The sequence below is a fragment of the Bactrocera neohumeralis genome, chromosome 5 (assembly GCF_024586455.1).
Source record: "Bactrocera neohumeralis isolate Rockhampton chromosome 5, APGP_CSIRO_Bneo_wtdbg2-racon-allhic-juicebox.fasta_v2, whole genome shotgun sequence".
Classification (NCBI taxonomy): domain Eukaryota; kingdom Metazoa; phylum Arthropoda; class Insecta; order Diptera; family Tephritidae; genus Bactrocera; species Bactrocera neohumeralis.
Window position 1 is genome coordinate 48829043 of NC_065922.1, and position 22636 is coordinate 48851678.

Consider the following 22636-nt stretch of genomic DNA (forward strand, 5'->3'; position numbering starts at 1 on the left):
AAGCTGCTACAGCTGACTCAATTTAGTTTCTTGACTTAGGATACCTCCACAACAACAATGCTATACTATACTTTGAAATTAGCATTCTTCATCGGTCCTTATGACTTACTCCATTCACTTCTTTTTATAAGAAATCTCTTGGTTCTGTTACTCAACCGTATAGTTTTTATACACCTTCTAATATTTTCCTTGCTAACTAGTTAGGAATCGAACTTTCCACTCATGAATGTTGTAGTAGAAGAAAAATAAATCAGTAAACTATTAATAGATCGGGGTTAAAGCTATGGAATTTGTTTTTTTCTGGACAAAACTGTATGTGTAATAATTGCGTTCAAGCTGAGTTCAGTTTTGACTCAATGTTTCGAGACATTTATGTTGCAGTAGAAGAAAAAACAAAGTATTGTATCATTAATGGTTGGAAGTTTCAGCTCTGGTATTCAGCTTTTCTTCATAAAAAATCTACTTTGCAATCGCCCTCAAGCTCAGTTCAGTATTCATAGCAATAAATTGCTTCTTTCTGCTTTTGAGTTCTAATAGTTTTTCATTTAATGAAATCACTCCTAGCACTTAAAGCAGGCCTCACTCGTGAGTAGTACTCCAACCTACATAGCGAGTCGCGGGTATTACCAGATCTATAGAGGCTATTATTATTATGTTTGCAAGTAAATTGGACGTAAAGGTAACTAGCATTTTTGGAAACCATAAACATTTAAGATTTAAAGCACACATACATATATCCAGACTTCAAAAAATATTAGATATTCAGAAAAGTGCTATTTAGACTTTCCTTAAATCTAAAGGTCTAGTTTTTTTATATTATATCGGGTGATTTTTTAAGAGCTTGATAACTTTTTTTTAAAAAAAAACGCATAAAATTTGCAAAATCTCATCGGTTCTTTATTTGAAACGTTAGATTGGTTCATGACATTTACTTTTTGAAGATAATTTCATTTAAATGTTGACTCATGTGGTTTCAACAAGATGGCGCTACATGCCACACAGCTCGCGATTCTATGGCCATTTTGAGGGATAACTTCGGAGAACAATTCATCTCAAGAAATGGACCCGTAAGTTGGCCACCAAGATCATGCGATTTAACGCCTTTAGACTATTTTTTGTGGGGCTACGTCAAGTCTAAAATCTACAGAAATAAGCCAGCAACTATTCCAGCTTTGGAAGACAACATTTCCGAAGAAATTCGGGCTATTCCGGCCGAAATGCTCGAAAAAGTTGCCCAAAATTGGACTTTCCGAATGGACCACCTAAGACGCAGCCGCGGTCAACATTTAAATGAAATTATCTTCAAAAAGTAAATGTCATGAACCAATCTAACGTTTCAAATAAAGAACCGATGAGATTTTGCAAATTTTATGCGTTTTTTTTTAAAAAAAGTTATCAAGCTCTTAAAAAATCACCCGATATATACTTATATATGTCCATAAATCTACATACAAGCATTTGTATTTATGATTAATCTGAAGTATAAAAGCAGAACTACTTATGAAAAACTGTTCAAAAAAAGCAGCGGCAAAATCTTCTCGAGCGTTCAATTTTTGAAACCATTAGAATATACTAAAACAATATTTAAACTTACTTTTCAGGTCCAAAGTGTTAAATAAATAAACAAAATATACAAAACCCATAAATAACTGAGACACTCAATTTATAAAGCTAATAAATTAAATCCAACAATCCAAAGTTAAATACTTTAAAAACAACGCAACAACAACACATGCATTGGCATTTGCGCCACGAGCGTGAGAACCTTAACCATCGTCTACGTCGACCACAACGCCTTCATAACGTCAATTTCTACGTCCAGCTCCTAAGGTAGGGCTTTTAGAGACAACAAATCCCAAAAACCGCAAGCTCCTTAAACAATTAAGTGTCAGAGAGACAACAACTCACCTACGCTCCAAACCAAGCAAGCGCCGAAAATGTCGCAGGACGGCAAAGTTTCACCACCGCAATACATCGTGACCACGCCGAGTGAGGTGGACGCCGAGGAAGTGCGTTCCGAGCAGGATCTGGAGTGCGGCGACGGAGCTGTGACTGGCGATCAATCCGCAACAACACAGCAGCGAATCTTCAGCCAAATGGCTACACAAATGGCCAGTCGCTCATTCTCTATCGCCACCAGTTCCTCCACCGTGAAGACCGGCAGCAATTCATTGGATGGCGCCACTAGCGCTACGCTCGGTTCCTCCGTCTCCACACAACAACAGCAGCAGGTCAGCTCCCAAGTGGTACACTCACAAAAGACCATCACGACCAGCACACGTAGTCAGAGTCTGCAATCGGCTGCGGTCGTTAGCGGCGATCACTCGCTGCTCAGTCAGCTAGGCGGCAGCATTGGTGGACTGGGCGCTGGCAGCACAGCCATCACACAGTTAGGTGGCCAGTTGAAGGCACAATCGAGCACTTCAATTGTTCAAAGCAGTGAACAACGCAGTTACATACAGAAGATGGCCTCGACCACATCGTCCTCATCGACAAAGACGAATTTCAAGAGTTTCCTACAACAACCCGACGCCACCGGTCATCCGATTAGTTCGAGCAGTGGCAGCTTCCTCACAGCCCATCAAAAGCATGTGCGCCAATTTGTGCGCTCCACTTCGGCACATTCGGAGGCCACAGCACATCCGATTAGCGGCTCATTGGGCGGTCAACGTCCCGATAAATGTATACGCAGCGCTTCGACGCAAATTGAAGAGACCGGCACAGCCGAATTAACATCTGAGGCGGGCATGACACAGTTGTCCACCAACAGGCTGGGCCTCCAACAGTCCTCGTCGATTTTAATCTCCAAGTCGGCAGAGACCATCGAAATGAAAACATCATCGCAATCGGCTGGCATACGCACCCAGCTCACATTGTCCGGTGGGCTGTTGGCGCCACCGAACCGCAAAATTACCATTTTAAGTCCCATACACGCGCCAGCCGGCCTACATGAGCTGCTGAAGCGTTCGGGTCGCTCGCCATTGTCGCCACGCATCAGCTTTCCTGGCAGTGAGGCGGACCTTTTTGGGTGAGTGATTCGCGTAATAGTCAAATAAGTGTGGGGGGTGTGTATATGGCGTACTTTATTTCATTTTTTATTTCTTTTTTTTTTGAAATTGTACACATAAATATTTATATTTTGTATTATGAATGCAAATTTGGAGTGGCGGAAAACGCCAGTCGTTCATGTTGAAATAAATGCATAAGTAAATTTTATTCATTGATTACTCATACGCCTTGGTGGTCACATATATGGAAAATGCTAAATGCTGCATTGCTCACCGCACTCAATTATTGTCATTTATATATGGCAAGTGTGCAAAAATTTTACACTGTGGCAATGCCAATGCAGTCACCCACACACTTTAGTTCAGCTGTGGTAACACTTTCATATGTGTGTGTGTGTATATACCTAGCTGCATGCCAGTTTAACGCATAAAATTTAAATTTATCGTTTGTGGTTAGGCTGTTTAAGCCCACTGGTTTTTAGCTAATTGCAATTAGTTTCGGTATTTGATTTTCCGTTTAATATTGACATTTCATTTGCCGTGATTTATGGTTCAGCTTTAAATGCATTCGCGCCCTTCAGCCGAAAATTCTAAAATTCGATTTAATCATAATGAGAAAGAAATAATATAAATTTAAAGTGATTGATGATTTTATTTGTTTGACATAAATTTGCGCAAAAAATATTAATATTTAGAAATTATTAACAAAGTGATATTCAATAAACTTCGACTGAGTTACAGAAAATATTCTTATGAATTTCAGAAGTGATTTAAAGTTGATACTCTATTTTTCCACTAAATTTAAAAGATTAACAAATATTAATTGGTTATTTTTAAGCAAAAATTTAACTTAACAGAGGCACTGACGAGTTTCGTTATTTTTAATGCGGCAATAATTTTCATGGTTAATATTAGGTTGTTAAAAAAGTCTTGCGGTATTCTTATTGAATTTTTTTTTTTTTTTATTAAAATTGATATGAATTTTTGATGAAAAGGAAAAAGTTCAGATTTATTGAGACGAGTTGTGCAAGAACGCGTTTCATACCCAAAATATCCACCAAAAACCTTTGAATGGACTCGCGACAGATGTTGGGCTCTCTTGCCATCTCTCTATCACTTTCCTGACGATTTTAAAGTACCATATTCTTAACTTTTTTAATAATGGTTTGTCAAAAAAGTTTTGCGGTATTTTTATTGAATTATTTTTTTTTTTATTGAAATTGAAAGGAATTTTTGATGACTCATGCCCAGCTCTTGACCGATGCTACGGCTGCTACTATGCCGGTATCTTTCGACCAATTCAGCGATTTTATCGCAATCGACGACAGGTCTTCCGGAGCGGCTTGAGATGCATTTTTGCCTTTATCGTAGTAGTACTGTAAAATATGCCGCATTTTCTCTTTATTTTGCTCCACGTTTGCGACGCTATAACTCACGATCGACTTAAAAGAAACGACAATCAATCAAACACGTGTTAGCTTGTGAAATGAGCTTTCCAAAAAGGTATAGCATGACCCGATGCGACGAATAAAACTTGAACTACGCGCTTTCAACTAGCGAAAACACCGCAAGACTTTTTTGACAATCCATTATATTGCTTGCGGATATTCTTGGGCAACGCTGGCTATAATTATATTTGAACCTAGATAGGTGAATCAAAGAGAAAGGTACAGATAACTGCTAAAACAAGCTTGTTCATTTAGTATTTGGGTCGTCTATCGATTCACGATTGGATGTCCGGTATCAGTCTGTGGACCCGCCGTCCCTTTAGTGTGGATTGCCACTGCTGCTGCAATATTGATAAGCTTTTCACTCTCTCTTTTCTTTTGACTCCTTTAGACGGCTCTGATAACTTTGTCACCCTGGATGTCGATGGCCATGATACTGGCTATTACTTCAGCAGCGTGACTTGATATTGTTCGAAGAGCATTAATAAGTCTTAATGCCGACAGCCTGTGCATTGTGCTTATTTGTCTAGCATATGCTTTAACGCCTAGCGGCTGGATCCATATTGATGATGATTGAACGGACGCAGCCTTTATATGCTATCATTTTGGATTTAGGATTTTATTCGCTCTACCTGCAGTGATCCCTAGATTTGAGACTGAAGTCCATTATTACTCCCATATATTTTAGTTGTGGCGTCTATGGTGAGAGATATGTTTTACTCCACTTTTATAGTACTTGTGAGCAAAACATTTCCCCATCCAACTCTAAACTCATTGATGCAGACCGTTTATGCACTCATTGTATTTGCTCTGGAGGAGGCAGATAATTATTTCCAAAAAAATGTATTTGAAGATATTAAAGTAAGGACATTTGTAGATCAGAAGAGAATTTAGAATGAGGACATTACTTTGAAACTCGATAATGCGGTGGCACTGGTGAAATAGTTTATCCCCGTTTTTGATCAAATCACTTATTTGTTAGTACTTAAAAGAGAAACTTATATCTCAACATTGGAGCCCAAAAAACATGTTGATATTTAACTTTACAAAGTCTTTTCATGGTATCTGGAAACATCCATAACAAAGCATGCACTCTGTAAAGAAAGGTCTTAAATTCGAAACTCAACACAACAGTATATTTCGCTTATTAACGTGGGATCCTGCTGGCGACAGCTTAACTCCACTGTGCTCAAAAGCACAACGGATCAATACAATGCGTCGATCAGCGCCCTGAAAATAGGGTAACGATTTTCAGTACCAATCGGCAGTGTGGCAAGGACACACTAACCACCTTGGTAGGGCTCGAGGCCCATCTAAAACCTCTGCCGTACTTTGGGTCCGGCACACGGTTGCAATGCAATTCCACATTCGACTGGCAAAGTCAGTTCTTCCCGCGATTCGGGTTTTAACCACAGCCACCACGAATCTCCACAAAGGGCCAAACCCAATGAGCAGACTGGAGCGAACTCCAGGGGCTACTGCTCCCCGTGGTACCAGGTTAAAGTCCTTGGTATTGACCTTGTAGCCGAAGCTACGACCAGTTGAGCTTCCATACAGCCCTGGACTGGCGGCCAGGATCTTAGTCGCCTCTTACGACAGGCATGCCTTACCGCGGGTATATTCGGTTTCCCCTCGAACCCGGAGGGGTCCCCCCGTACCCGCAGGGGGAATATCAGTGGAAAGTACAAAAGGTCGATAATCCAAATTAGAAGTGGATAGTTCGACAGAAATTTGGGCTTTTCATCAAGCAGCATGATTTCTCATCAGCCTAAAAACGTGCTAGTTTCAGCATTCATTCTACCGATTAGACAATATACAAGTATAAATCTCAAATGCCTTACATGCCTTACATTTAGGTGTCGAAAGGGTTAAGAAGAACGGGAATATTTTGGTCGAATGTGTTAAGGGTTATTTTTTCCTACTTCATTTCTGGTACCTACGCCATAAAGTGCCTAATGTATATTTGATTTATTTGAAACAAAACAGTATGTGTGGGATAAAACAGTGAGTTCCCACCAAGTTTCGTGAGAGAAAAAATTTAAGCAAAATAAAACCAAAAACCCGAAATTTTGCTTATTTTTGAGATTATGTAAACAAAAACTGTACACAAAATTTATAGACTTTTTCCTTACCTGCAATATGATAGCATAACTTTTTTCCAAGGGAGGGCTATTTTTGCTGGAAATCTATATAAGCCAGCCTCCACCCTTAAAAATTCAACTAGTCCACTTCCTTTTCCCGACCTCAGATCGCCCATACTTTATTATTCCCTTAATGTACTTTATGTTATCCTTTGTTTACGATGGGTTTCAGCCTAATATGATTTTCTTTCTTTGTTTTCACAAATTAACTAACCTGGTCTATTAATGAAAAACTCAATTTTCAATATCGAATTTTAATAGCCTCAGTGAAAACCAAAGAAGCCGATACAAATTTTAAATGTTTTTCGGATAGCATGCAACTGGCTGATTAAAATTTTGCCCTGAAGCTTGTATATAAAATTCTTATATTTGCAAGAGTGGTGAGCCCGAGGTGGGCTCAATATTAATGCAGCCATACAAACACAAATGTATGCAGTTATGCTTAACTGCTAGAAGGCTCTACTTTTCAAGCCAAAAGGCATGCAACGAAAAGTATGCAGCGCTATGTGTATATGTGTGTGTGCCTTTGCTGCATAATTTTGCATGCGTGTTTGCACTCTGCTACAGTTGCATACTCAATTTGGACCATATTGTTCGTTGCCTTTTCATTTCCGGCAAAATTTTCAAATAACTTGCACCACACCATCAGCATTCCTCTAGCCCCGTCATTTGATGCCCACACTGCCTCTTCTATTTCTGTTCATACATAGGTAAGGTGGCAACAAGAGTGTAGTCCTGTTGCGATATGTTATGCTGTTAGTTCCAACTAGTGTGTACTGAATGCACTCACTTCCTAGTAGGTGTCCAAGCGACCACTCAACCAGCCGACCAACTAGCGCACCAAAAACACCAACTGGTGTCTAACCATAAATGGCTAAACACATTAGCCGCATTCACGTTTTTGGCCGCCGCATTGTTTACATGTGATCAGGGATGCACGTCACTGCGCAGCCACACACATACAAACACATTAGGGTGGTTAAAAAAAAATAACATCTCATTTCACAGCTTTCAAAAATGGTCTCTGATCATTTTTCGAGAAAGTTATCCCTTTTTACCCCAAAAAACTTGTGATAACCTTAACCAATTAGCCTTCAATGCGAAGAGCGATTCACGTTTTCTGTCTTAAATCGACTTGAAATGTTTTTTTTTTTTTTGTTAAAGTTGAAAGCGAGATTTGAATTTTTCTATCCGAAAATAAGAAAAACAGAAAAATTCAAGGCGAAAAAGTTCTCAATTACAATTAAGCGCTCATACTTGAAGAAATTTTCAGATTAGCAATCGAAAACAAATATTCATTTTTTTTCTGACCCACCCTAATATACATTCAACCATTCAAACGAATGTGAATTGGTATTTTTCGTCACATTTGCTGCCTAATTGCTGTTGCAAATTTGATTTCCCTCATCCGCCGTGACATTGCGTCCACTTCGGTGTGAAGGCCTACGCATTCGGAATTCGGAAATTACGAGCTCTTCATGCGCATTCCGTTGCCACATTTCGGCGTGCTCGTAGATTTCCGCGGAAATACAGCAAATTAGACGCGAAAATTTACGTGCCACCGCAATGTTGCATGCCACATTTTTTTTGTATTTTTTGTTGTTGTTGTTAATAATTTAGAAGTAGTTAATGTACGCCCGTTACTGGCGAACCAACGTTTCGTATTTGTATTAGTGAGTGGCGAAAAGTGTAATTAGAGGAAAATTGAATTTCTGAGTTTAGAATTGCAGTTATATGGATGTTTCGGCATATGTGTGATGACTTTGTAGTGAATTCTTGTGTTGGTGTAAACAGCAATTTCGTTTGGATATTAAATTTGCAAAGGCTTAAATTAATAACCTACATAAACATATAAGCAATAAGTTTCAATAAGGTTAGGTTAGTCCACAGGACCAATCGTTGTGACAGGAGTCACGAAGGGAACCACGTGGATAGCTAAGACAGTAAATCATTTTTAATGCCAGAATACTTGAGCAAGCCCCCTTAAATCAACAAAGCTCTTTGGAAGTATCACAATTTTGTTGAATAGATCAATTTTGAATATTTCGCCTGATCTACCGAAAGTGTAACTACCGAGTTATTTCAAATACAGTCAAGTGAAAACTGGGCAATGAAGAGGAAATTTTCCAGACGTTTCCATCTCGCCTTCCTTCATACAACTTTGAATATTAGCGTCCAATATTGTTTTCAGCTTGACCGCATGATTACCTATCTGACAGTGTCCAACCAATTTTCCACAATTGTGACGAAAGGATCACGATCAGACATTATTTTAAGAGCAGGTAATTCCATGGACTTCTTACGTTCCAATTTGGCCTTGAAACATCTCGCAGCCGTAAATATGCTAGTTATTAAAGAATGCTTTCTAAGCTGGTGTGTGGTCCATAGATTCAGTGCCAAAACGCAAGAAACAGGGAAATACTGACGCGTTCCCCATTTGATGAGATTTTTAGTTTTCTTACGAATTCATTGGCTCTCCAATTTACAGAAATTTTGTTTTGAACAGGCACCCATATAAGTCTAAGAACGAAATAGGTTGATGCTTTTGCAAATGAGGTCCATCGTCCAAAAATGGATAAATACACTCCTTGGCCAGCTGTGAGCGCACAATTAGCGAGTTTTCACGACAGTTTTAATAAATTTGGCTCTAAAATATATGGGCTGAAACTAATATGCGGCCTAAGGAAAGCAAAAGCTATAAAGAGGAAACTTTAGAGCATTTTATTTTTGAAAAGCTTACACTTTTCAAAATGGGATTACTACTAAAAGTTATGTAAAGTTGAAAATCACGTATGACGGCGTTTTCCAAAATTTATGCTGACTCCAAGACTCGAGTGTTTGGTTGGTTTATTTTAAATCCGATTAGGTTTGTCTGAAGTACTGAAATAAGATCTAAATGAGACTATTTATTTTAGGAGGAACGAAAAGGGTTTTTTTCATTCAGACTTAATTAATTAAATACCATAAAAATAAAAATATAAATGTCTTTTATATTGACAATGTGATACAAAATAACTGTTGCCTGGCTAATCTTCAGCATCACCTTTCTCAAAAGGGCCTCTAAGGATGATGATGATTCTAGAAAATCGTGTCATCTGAAAAAAATTAAATACGTGTTCTTAAAGACAAATATTGTAGTTTGCTAATAGCAATGAAAGCAGCTACAATTAACACTTGTATACGAATCATAACCTCCAAATATCAAAGTTGCTCTATTTGATGAATGAAGTTTCGAGAAAAAGACTTTATATCCTGAAGCTGACTGACCTTGACGCCAGAGCTGATTGGAGTAGCAAAATTTGTTATACCATCCTTTGAATCGGAGGTACTTAACCCTGGTCGATACACTTTGTCGAGACCAATAGTGCTTGGCTAGGCCAAGTGGTGTTTACATACATTGTTATGGTAATATGTGTTGTATTTACGCTCATATATACAATATAGATACATTTTTGAAACTTCTTGCCTCTCGATTTGGTTGAAATCAAATTGACTGCCTTGTTCACGCTTGGCGCGGCAATAGCGTTCACAAAAAATTAACATTTTGAGAAAAATTACATTTTTCTTAACCTTTAAAACACTCTAGCGGCTAAAGTATTTGACCTAGATAAACATACAAACCAATTTGGACATGTAACGAACATGAAAACAGATAAATCAACCGTGCGAAGTGATAGAAACATACCAAAGTTCATATATTTTCATACAAAATATATGGGGTCCAGCCAAGCACCATTGGTGCACTAAGGTGTAATATTATAATATCCTTTTTTCGTCCTTTTCGATACGATATCCTTGAATTTTTTTTCTGAATTCTATAAACAATAAAATTCTAGGAAGCTTCCTGGAAGCGCAAGTCGTTTGCTACACTCTAAATATATTTAATTTAACATTTAAAAACAAAATATGCCTTCCCAGACCCGAGGGTCTCAATGAGGGTTAAGACCTAAACTAAATTTTAAGCCAAAAATATATATATTTCTTTATTCCATATTAGCTTAAGGGGCTATACCAGTGTGACACTTTCAAAAAAAAATTTTTATTTGCTTTTTCGATAGTTTGTATTTCCATAAATATCCTGTGAAATCGGGAAGGTCGTATCTTGAATAGTTTTTGGATGGCAGCGTTCTAAAGAGCGACCGCTCGGAGGTGCAAACATATATAAGTGAAACCTTAAACGCGTTATTCTCGAAACGACATTTTTCAAAATTGCTGGCGTCATAACTCAACGAGAAATTGAACGATCAACTTGAAATTAGTATTTTCGAGTACATTTACTTTACAATGACCTACGATCTTATTGATTGGTTGAAAATTGTCAATTTGGCATTAAAAAACCACCATTTTTTTTACTTAAAAATAACGATTTTTTTTTGAAATTACACCATTTGGAGCACTTTTTTTTTGCACCTCCGAAGACTGCACATAACTCCGTTATTTTTCAACATTTCAACAAAGTTCGAAATATTCAATTGCGTACTTTCTCTAAAAAGAATTCACGAAAATCGCCTAATTTTTCATGCGTCACACTGGTATAGCCCCTTAACTTCATTCGTAGATCCAATTATCCAAAAATAAATTTGTCAGATTCGTAACCCCAATGTAATGTCGTTTAATAGACGAGTTTTACATGTCGGTCTGCCCGTATATACGCAAACGCAATTTTAAGGCCTCGATCTGAAATTTTGCACAAGTTCTTTTCTCCTTAAGAAGCTGGTCATTGAAGCCACTGATATCCGGATCACTACAGCATATAGTTACCATGCAAACTGAATGATTCATATTAAGCCCTTGTATGAAAAACTACACCCGAAGAACTTATTCTGATCGGACCACCATAGCTTATAACTGCCATACAAACTGATCGGTCAAAATCAACCTCTTGTATAGAACCCTTTTTTATAAAGGATATTTTAACTTCGATGTAACCGAATTTACAAAGTTTTCTTCAAATTCTTTCAAAGCAATTGACTACATACTTTTCGATACTTAAGACTAGTACTCATGTCTTCTAAATGGACATAGGTATTAATTCCTCTACCATGCGCTTAATAAAAGAATTAAGTCCCGGCGATGCACAAAAATATATTTCATGCAAATTTGTTGCTGTTATTATATAATATATCACCAAACACCAAATTATGTACTCATAGATATATTTTTCTTTATTTACAGGTAAGTTTAAGACAAGAATACCACTCTGGTAGCATATTACCAAGACACCTGGGATTCTATGGGTTGACTCTAGCAGGTACCTTCATCTATCATTTTTGTTGTAGTAATTTACTATGCACACACTCAAGGCTTGGCAAACCAAACCACAGCAAGCGAGTGAAATCAGTCACCGTGAGCAAAGGCTCTTTGTCAACTCTGTATGCTGATGGTGGCTATGCTATGTACTTATATATAGTATGTGGCATACCTATTTATGTCAGCATATACCTATAGACTATTTTGTTTTTTTAATCTTTAATGAGTTAGAATCTAAAATTTACATACATACATTTTTGTTTTATAACTATTTTGAATCTGATGTCTCAACTTCATATGAAAGTTAAGGTTAAGTTAAAGTAAACTGGTAGACCAATGAGCCAAGCATTGACCAGTTTTGATACTTTGCGATACCAGATGGAGTTCAGGTGCTAGTTCCAAAAGGGTTTAACAGACTCTGCGGCCTCACTATCGATATTTCCTCCAGTGTATCATACCGTGGGGAGCTCGGTCGCATACAGCGTAGTCTTGCCAATGCGGGGTAAGTGCACAAGAAATGCTCCATTGTCTCTCTGGTGTCCTGCTCTCCTTCTTAAGAAACACAGTGAGTCTTTAAAAATCGACTTGTTACATAAAATACTAAAAAAAAAGTTATGAAAAAAGAAATAGACTTAGTTAAAGTCAACTACTTCTTAAATCTGCGAAATTAATTTCCGTAATTTAACTGACAAACACCTTCCAAGTTTTCTTCATATTCAATCCACAACCCACACATGCTTCAAAACATTTAAGATTTTCTGTATGTGTTTCGCTTGACGTGTTAATGCTTTGGACCACACCTAAGTACCTAAACATAAATACTCATGAGAATTTATAAACAAATTTAAGAAATGCGAAGCAGGAAAAGGAAATAAATGATTCAAGAGAAGCAATTTCATCCTTCACGGAAATTTGTAAAGCTTAACTACACATACATGCAAACAAAGGCACATACATGCTCACATATACAATTAATCACGTGCGAGATATGGAATTTGGCCAACCTTTTTCGATGATTTGTGTTGCTGCCTTTTCGGTTATTTTCCACATTTCTTAATAATTTTTAAGCCGCTACTTTGGTTAGCTTAAATCACAAACTGGGTCGCTTTGCTTTGTATTAGGGTTTTAAATTTATGGTACATATTAAGGTTTTACTATTATTCATGTGTTAACGAGCAATATATTTCGTCAAAAATTTCATAAACAAATATTTTGTTGTCAGTAAATATGTATTACCTTAAGCCGCTACGGAGTGGCAAAGCAGTGAATGCAATTTTGTATTTTGTTTAAGAAGAACATATTCATACTAAGTTAACTAGCTATCTAAACTAACAGCCTCATTTGGCTTGCACCAAAGAAAGATTGGTCAGATATGTATAATAGCTTTTCAATATGGACTCTACAAAAGTAGATCGATAGGGACAACAAATGACGCCATAGTTTTCGGCGCTCTTTTGACATTTCTCTTCAGTAAGGTTTGCCATTTCATCATGGAAAAATATACGATCCAACATCAAGTTGAAATTATTAAATTTTTCTAACGAAATTCAGAGTCAGTGGACTACACTTTAATAGCGAGTTTTTCAATAAGAACCCGACAAACATTGTTTTACATAAAACTAAAGCGGGCTGGGATGTCAATGAAACTATTCACCGTAAAAGGTTACGGTTTGGTGCGGTAAATGGGCGGGGGGTGGTACTTCGTTCGTGATGATCAAGAACAGCACGTTCTGTGAATGACAATCGCTACCACTCAATGATAAGCGACTATATTTGGCCCGAGTTGGATGACATATACTTGGACAATATGTGATTCTAACAGGACGGCACCACAAGCGAATGTCACACTCGATTTATCGAAAACAAAGTTTGGTAAACGTGTTATTTTACGTAATAGTCTAGTCAATTGGCCGCCTCGGTCGTGCGATTTCACGCCATTTGACTATTTCCTGTAAGGCTACGTCAAGTCTATGGTCTATTGCAACAAGCCAGCGACTATTGATGAACTTCGTACGAGTATCTAACGTGAAAATGTAGCAGTATCGGCCGATTTATGCTTCAAAACCGTCGAGGATTGTGTTCAGCATCTGGACTTCTACAAGCGTGCCCGTGGTGACCAGGCAAAAGAAATCGAAATCCATACATAATGGCTTCAACTATAACTTCATATTGCGCTCTTGTTGAAAAACCGGTTATGTACGTGTCATATTTGACAGCGCTTCCAACATTTCCTTTTGCGGATACAAACATCGTCGCAAACTTAACATACACTGTTCAGGGTATAACAAGAAACCCGAATCGTTGATCCCAATACAAATTTCTCTGCGAAATTTTAATGAGATGATTTTTCTTTACAAGCTGGCTTAAAGTAAGCTGTCTTTGATTTCAAGCCGACGGAAACGGGCTATCTAAACGGTTATCGATTGAAACTTCGACTTTATTTACAATAAAATAAATCACAGAGAGGATCCGTGTGCTTATTTACAAATGAATAAAAGATTAAAAGGAATATTGGTATGCCAGTATATTGTTGAGAACTTTCCATTACTTTTGTTTAAGGCTTTTGGAAATTACTCAAAACCCTCTAAGGAGTCGTGACTTTCTTTGTGGATTGATAAGTATGCTTAAAGGGAAGTTCGGTATGACAGTCTATTGTCCATAACTCTCCATTAGCTCTCGGTAGTACTGCCGTTGAGCTCAGTGACCTAACTCCGCACTTTCGAATTTGCATAGTATTCGACATTTATTTTTAATTATAAACACATTAATGAACTTATGCCAATTAGAAACTAAATTTCAGTGACTTTTTGCCCACAATTCAACGTAACATAATTCACCACATTTCTACAACCGTTATTAGTGAGTTTAACAACTTTGCAACGCCCAGCTATAAAATACGCCACAAAATTGCGGAGCGTATTTCCGAAACCCGCATGCAACGACACACACCCACGCTGAGTCTCGAAAGCTAACCGCAATATTTAGCTGGCTGCTGCAAGCATACATATGTACGTGCTCGCATATAGAAATACCTATATGTATATAGTGTTGCCTCTACACAAGCACGTTTTCTAGTCACAGTGTTGAGAGAACTGCAGCTTTGCACGTCCGTGCGTTCGGAGACTCAGAGCGAGACACCACGCTGCCACAAGTAATCGATAGCCAAGACCTCGGGTATATGTAAATCTCTCCCTCAAACCTTTTGCCACCTTGATTGCGTGCACATTGCCTTAATTAAGTGGCAACGCTGGTGGCAATACAATACATCAGCCAAAGGCAAGCTACAAACTCAGTAATGAACAAATATTCAGGCGTTGCAATTCACCAGCAGGAGAATATCTATTACGCTCACACACATTGATTTGTAAGCGTCGCTTGCTTTGCAGCCAGAAATTGTAGAGCAATATTGTTAAGAAACTAACGTGAGGCTGGCAAAGTTCATTCATATTATCATAATTATCTCACATTTTACAATTACCTGACTATTAAATACTTAGTTTGACAATTATTTTATTGTCATCGTTCGCTATAATGATAATACCTATAATGTCTGGGAAAGAGAGAATGATTTAAGGCGTGATCCATTTTGAGGTTTCCCCTTTTTTTACAGAAAAAAACGCAGAAACTTCAAAAATGATGAGGAAAGTTTATTATCATTCGAAAGAGCATTCCTTGGCGTTTATTTAAGATTATTTCTTTCAAATGTTGACCACGTCCACGTCTTATTTGGTCCATAATTTCGACTACTTCGAGCTTTTCGACTGGTAACTGGCGAATAACATGCGTCATGTTTTGCTCCAAGGCCTGAATCGGAACGGCATTGTCCGTATAGACTTAAGACTTTACATATCCGCACAGAAAAAAATCTAACGGTGTGATATCACACGATCTTGGTGGCCAATCAACCTGCCCAAAACGTGAAATTATCAGCTCACCGAAGTGTTCGCTCTAAATCAATTGATTGATGCGATCTGTGGGAAGTGGCGCCGTCTTGTTGAAACCAAATGTCGCCGAAATCAGGACCGATGATTCCACCGGCACACAAACCACACCGAACCATTCGTTTTTTTGATAAAATGGCAACACTTGAATCTCTTCAGGTTGATCTTCGTCTCAAATGCGGCAAGTTTGCATGTTCACATACCCATTGAGCCAGAAATTTAGCTCAAAACGTCAGATCTTCTTGGATCTTTTCAAAAGCGAAGCGATATCGCTTGGAAAGACCGAGCAACTTCAGTTCTCATACCATCTGTATTTTATACACTTTCAATTTAAGATCTCGACGTAAACTGCGCCAAGGTATTCCATATGGCAGTTCGAGGTTTAGCAAACTGCGCCGAATCGACTCTCCACGGTCACTCTCAGCTACGTCTGCTATATTTTCTTCACGGCGTCTATGAGTAATGGTAAAGGTGTTGCAAATAGTATGCTCAGTAGCCCGATTATGAACAAAAATAACATGACACGATGATCTTTAAAAATAGGCTATTGAAAATAGGGCCTACTTGAACCACACGTTAGATATATGACAAACTTCTTTAGCTTAGCAGTTCGAAAATTTTGTCGCTAACATAAAGTTTTCAAACAAGAGAGAACAAGCAGAAGAACCGTTAGTTCCTTTACACCTATATTCCATACAAGACCTTAATGCCGATCGTTCAGTTTTTATGGTAGCTATACGCTATAGTCCTCCGATATCGGAAGATCCAGCAAAAACAGAGGGTTCGCACACTAACGGACAAAGAGCCGAATATTTTATAGTATCTTCTACGTTTCCATTTGATACAAATAATAATAATATATGCACCATCTCATGTATGTTATTTAAGAGGAAAATTATACGAAGTCCAAATGGGTGCAAATATTGTACTTTAGTCGTGATTCCTCACATTTTTGATGAAATTATAAGTCAAAGAACTTATTTGGCCGACCTATACCACATATAGTATACCTTGTACAACCATAAAAGCTCCAAAAACTTCCTCTTAATAAATTGTAAAGTGGAAGTTTGTCTTTGCTCCAAATAATACAATTTGAAATAAAAGAGAGAGCATTCTTTACTATTCTATTAGTCCCATATATCGACTAGGTTTCATATGCCAGTTAATTTTACTTCACAGTTTAAGATATATAAAAAAAAGAATATTATGTATAATAACAACAGTCTCCTATAAATACCCAGAATTTACGAAATCTATACTCTCTGACTCTAGTAGGTATGCACTTTTTTCTCTTGACATCTTCTAGAAATAACTTCAGCTTAAGAAAGCAAGGTAATCCTGAATGAATGTACTGCCGTTTTGTTGTAATAGCATCTTCCCGTTTTAAAAAAAGAAACTCTGAAATTTTCTCTATCACCAAATATATTATTCTGACAAAGTAATACGGCATTTCAAATGTTCTTTTGAGCTCTTGAATTGCTGAATTATTCACAATACATTAATCTGTTAACGCACACCAAGGAAATGGTGTAAAGGTATGTCGACGCGGTACCGAACTGGGAAAGCAAAAGTTCGGTTATGTCAAAAGTTGTGCGGTAGGGCGCTTCATACTCTAGAAACAAGAAGAAAAAAAATTCAAGTCTTTTTGCCTCTATAAAGTCAATTGTTTTTTAAACTGGATCTTTTTTGGTTTTGAAAAGTGCTCAGATTTTGTTCTAAATAAATTAAAAAGAAAAAAAGCGTGGTGACTCAAGATTGACAAGCCTACTGGTTTTGCAGTTTACTAGTGAACAACGTACGGAGAAATATCTCCAGGTATCGATGATTAATATCGTTAGTATTTAAGGATTTCCCTCCTTTTATTTTTATTTTTTTGTAATTTCTTTTTATTTTTAGAAAAGTATTAGTGCTTAAGAAGTGTTAAGTCGTGTTATAGAAACTTTCAAAAATTCCAAAAAGTTTGCCAATGTTTTTAGGAAACCAATTTACAAACAGAAATATTATATTCAAAAGTAAGACTATTCTCTGAAACTTAAACACTTTTAACTGAATGTAAAAAAACGTCTAAAGCTCCTCTTCAATTGCACTCTCCATAGCTCAAAAATATTGAGTGCCATATATTTGCTACGCTATTTCTCTAATAGAAATTAGTTCGTTAAGATGCTTCTTAACGTTTGGAAGTTTCAACGAACTTTCAAAAAGAAACTGTAAACTTTAGTTTCCCATTGTAAAAACTTCATCCGTAGCGAAACTTTCCGCGGACGTTGTTGTTGCATGCCGGTTGCCGGCGTATTTAATTAGCCTGTTTAATTGCGTATATAAATTGTAATGGGTGTTTTCAAAGGTGTAGAATTTCATGGCGTTAAAGTTGTCAAGCAGCTCTCAAAGTAATATAAGTGTTTGACATTTGTATTCAGTCTACTTTGACAAGTTACCAAGCAAACACTTAAGCCAGAAATGATGCCCGTTTCTAGCTTTGATATTTTGGAAACTAAAGGAGCTGACCGGACGTTCTAGCAAGTCATTCAACTCGGACAACCATTATTTTATTAAGAGCAAAGCAATGCCGATGCCAATTGGCAATCAAGAGGCCGTTGGACTACTTCTTCAGTGGCCTCCTACCAATATTCGATCCATTATTGGAGAGAATTATCTCGAATTCTCGAATTAAATTTAACCTCTTATGTGATAGCATGTGAGTGCTATCTTTTAGGTTCAGCTTTTGATTTAATGTGCCATCTGTAGAACCTTTTCACCAAAACTTCGTGATTTTTTTGACCAACAAATTTTTTAAAAATTTTATTCTATCATATAATGCAGCTTGCAAATAATAAATATTCCGAAGTGAGTTTTATGAAAAAATATACATATCACATACAAAACAGGCCTTCTGACTTGACCCTGTATGTTTGCTAATGAATTGCAATGCATGAGACCTCCACCAAGTCCTTTTGGATTAGCCTACTCACACGTATATGTGTAGAGTTAGTAGTATTGTACCTTCGACTAACCTGGCAACCGCATTTTGATGTATGAAATATGCACGCGCGTGTTTCAAAGTTTCAGAACAAATGCCATTTCGTGTATGAACCGCAAAAACTAATTTCAGCTGTCAACTTAGTGCGCAACTAGACCAACTCAAATGCAACGCTGACAGGTTGTCAGTACACGCACTGACTGAGGGAGTACAGGTGTTGGAAACTAGTGGCCTTAGAGCAAATGAATAAAATGAAAAACAAAAATAATATTTTTTCGAGGGAGAAAGTGAATTTAATTTCTTAAATTTTAATTAAGTTGGATATGGATAGATGTATTTTTACTTCTATTAACTTAAGCTAAACCGAAGTATATTTTTAACATGTATGTGTTGTGAGTGCTGAATAGCTAACTTTTGCTTCAAGTTTCACTTAAAAGTACTCATCTGAGGAATTTAGAAAAAAATACGCGTTTCTTTATTTCTAATTTCTTATTTCCATTTCTTTCTTCATTCATCATTCTAATTAGCATATCATCTTCGTTTTAATGAAAATGAATGCACTTCGTAAACACCTTTGCTTCAAGCGTCACCAATAAGTCATCAATCTCTTAATCTCCTAATAAAACGCATTTCCTTCTGCAGAAAAAATTTCAATGCGTTTTTTCTTTTCATGCCATGCGAAGTAATTAGTTCTGCGCCCGATGAAAATGTAGTTCAATGTTTTTTTTTAAATGACACAACTCTCATTTGTATTCTAGCAAATCTAATTCTAAGCAATGATTAACCGATGATGAAGAAACGAAATTTAAGTACAAAAATTTTGAATTTTTCTCAAAAAAATATTTTATTTTGAAAATTCTAGTAATGTATGGAAACTGTAACTATGTATGTACTTCATAAACTTTGATAAGTACCCACGTCAACAAATGTTACGTATACGCTCTGTCAGCATACATGAACCTGAGCATCTATTTAAAATTCTCTAATTTTATTTTTGGAAGTTGTCCTACTTCAACATACCGAATTAAAAAACTACAAATTTTCTGAATCTTCCGGCTTGAAAAACATGTTAAGCACAAGTTTCGGAAAAAAATTAGTATTAGAAAATGAAAATTTATTTTTGAATGCAAGATGTTCAAAATTAAGGTAATCCAAGCATTGGAATTTAAAATAAAATTTTCTTGCTGGTTCAGATTAAAAATATGAGTTTTAATTTTTTTATACTTATAAATTCTTTTATTTTTCCATACGGCTTTGAGATTACTAAATATTTAAAAAAAAATAATTTTTGAACTTCACATTCCGTATTGGAAAAAATTTTAGTCTTAAGCTAACACAGCTGCTATTTATAATTCGAAAATTTTAGACAAAAATTAGAATTTGAAAAATAAATATAATTTAAAAATAATCCAAACATCGGATTTAAAAATTAAAATTTAATTTTTGCCAGAATTAAAAAGATATTTTTAATTTTTTTATTTCCAAACATTGGAATTACAAATTAAACTTTAAGTTTTGTCAGGATTAAAATGATATTTATAATTTTTTTATGGATTAAAAATAAAAATAAATTTTTTTAGTTTTTTTTTTTTAATTTTTTTAATTTTATAATTTTTATTTTTAAAGGGTTTGGAATTACAAAAGGTAAAAAAAAATTTTAAACTTCAAACTCTGTACTAAAATTTTTTTAGGACTAAAAATAAATTTTTTTTTTTTTTAATTTTATTTTTATAAATTACTTGTTTAATGCGTTAACGCAGAATTATCCCATGTCTAGAAACTAAACAAACAATATTGTTTTTCAATTTACAATTTCTTGCGCTTTTTGATCACAGATCATCTTGAATACCCGGGAGCAATGGTTGGCAAACTTGCACATTTAAACGTTACACAAAAAACGTTAAAAAATAATTAACTTTAGCACTGATTTTGGTATTAAAAAAGCCATTTTGTGGGAAAAAATTTAAAAGTAAATATTTAATTGCAAACAATCTAAAATTTGATTTTTTAATTACAGCAACAGGCAATCCTGGTTGACACCGCCCATTGTCGAATATCATTGTATGCAGTAAAAACAAAAAATTAAAAAAAAATAGTTTGAAAGTTTAAAAAAAGTTTATTTCCCATAAAAATGCACTAATTCAGTCCTCTAAGCAAATGTTACGTATACGCCAAGCGGACACAAATCAGCACTTCCACTAAATATTACTTCAATTAACTGTGCTTTAAGCGCTCTCTTAAATGGAGGATGCTAATAAGCTTCACTCAATGTTACTTTCTCGGAATTCAGCAGCAATTTCACATTCCATGAAATTCATGTTCAACCATTTAGTAAGAAAATATTAGTGAAAGCGGCTCCACAAATTTTTGTGGAATTCAAGGTATGCAAGAAAAAGTCGTTGCTTCCAATTATATGTACTTTCCGAGCAATTTGCTTTTTTGCTGTACTAAATCAGCACAAATTAACCGTTCTCCAGTGCGCCTACTCTCAACAGCAATTGAAAGGAGCTTAGAACAAACCAGCTGGTCGGCCTCTCGCAACTAATATTTTATTTCTCCGTTTTGCACTTTTTTTTTGCATGCCTTCCTTTATTATTATTTTTTTCGCATTTTTTCCTTTTGCCTCACCTTTCAACCGGTCTTGTTTACATACCTAAATCGTGGCGCACGTGGTTTCGTTACATTCATTGTTAAGTTGACACCAGCTGTTGTGCCTTTATTATTAGACTGTAAGCAGGGCAGCCAGCAAAACAAAACGTGGCGGCTGGAGCCAGTACAAAAAACTGTTGCCACAAACAACATATTGCAGATAAAGCAGCTGCAGCATACTTGGGCTTTGCGTCACTGCTTCATGCCACGCTTTCATTATTTTACTTTTTATGTGTGCTTATGCCGCGACATATATGTGTGTGATAGCTAAAGCCACAATTTAGCACGTTTTCGTCAAAACATGCACACTGCGAGAGCACATACTTATATGTACATATTTAGCCATTGCTGCCACCCATACTATAAAAAAAGCTGCGTGTAATGCTGTTTATGGCAACTCAGACTTTATTAAGTCGCGTGTGTGCGCATTTTGCGTCGTCTGCAAATAGAAAAAAACCTGTTTCATTGTGTCCTTATTTAAGCACACTGAGTGCGTCTTTGTTAGCTTAGCTTGCTCGGAATTTTTTTGTGCTTGATGACTTTTATTTTCTTTTCTGGCGCCGTCAACTTTCACCGCCGTTTCCACTTAACCACTCAAATAATTGTTTCTTAACTCACAGTTATTGCGCTTAATTTCGACGTTTAGTATGTGTATGGCAGCATTATTGAAATGTTATATGGCAGTGTGGACATGCATGGCGTATACGCAACTTATTGTGATTAATGATTATTTTGCTTATTTGTTATTTCTCATCTTTTAGTTTAACATGCTTAATTGATAGCACGTGTTGTTGCAAATTCTGAAGGTATCTTGCTTGAAAATATTGATAATGATAAAAATATATGATTAAAGGAAAAAAGGAAAAAAAGAACTAATATAAAATGACCAACATTGTACAGTGTATCCTTACAAGATAATTAGAAAGTTTATTAAAGTTTAATCGATTAATTAATTCTATTTAAATTTAATGTCAAGCATAATTCTTCCATCAAAGCATAGTCATACCATCTTATTTTGGATCACAAGCTTTTAATTTTATTAAAATTATCTACGATTCAAAATGTTGCGTATACGCAGTACGTAACCACATTTGAAAGAATTGGCCGTATAATGGTCGATGGATGAAAAACTCGAAACCTAGTCCGCAAAAAAATTAAAATTGTACTAAAGCAAAAGCAGCGTTAACTTTGGATGCACCGAAGCTATTAGATCCTTCACAAA

The 22636-nt window shown here is 36.3% G+C and overlaps 1 protein-coding gene across 5 annotated transcripts in view; it reads left to right on the plus strand.

Moving 5' to 3' along the window:
- The window catches only part of LOC126760511 (cAMP-specific 3',5'-cyclic phosphodiesterase), a 535699-nt gene that overhangs the window by 252511 nt on the left and 260552 nt on the right, over positions 1-22636 (plus strand). The window contains exon 2 of one of the 5 annotated variants that reach the window (XM_050476196.1): positions 1602-3028. The exons of the other annotated variants lie outside the window; for them this stretch is intronic. Coding sequence (XP_050332153.1) covers positions 1938-3028 — 1091 coding nt within the window. The 5' untranslated portion in view covers positions 1602-1937. The remainder of the gene's footprint in view (positions 1-1601; positions 3029-22636) is intronic. 5 annotated transcript variants of the gene reach the window in all.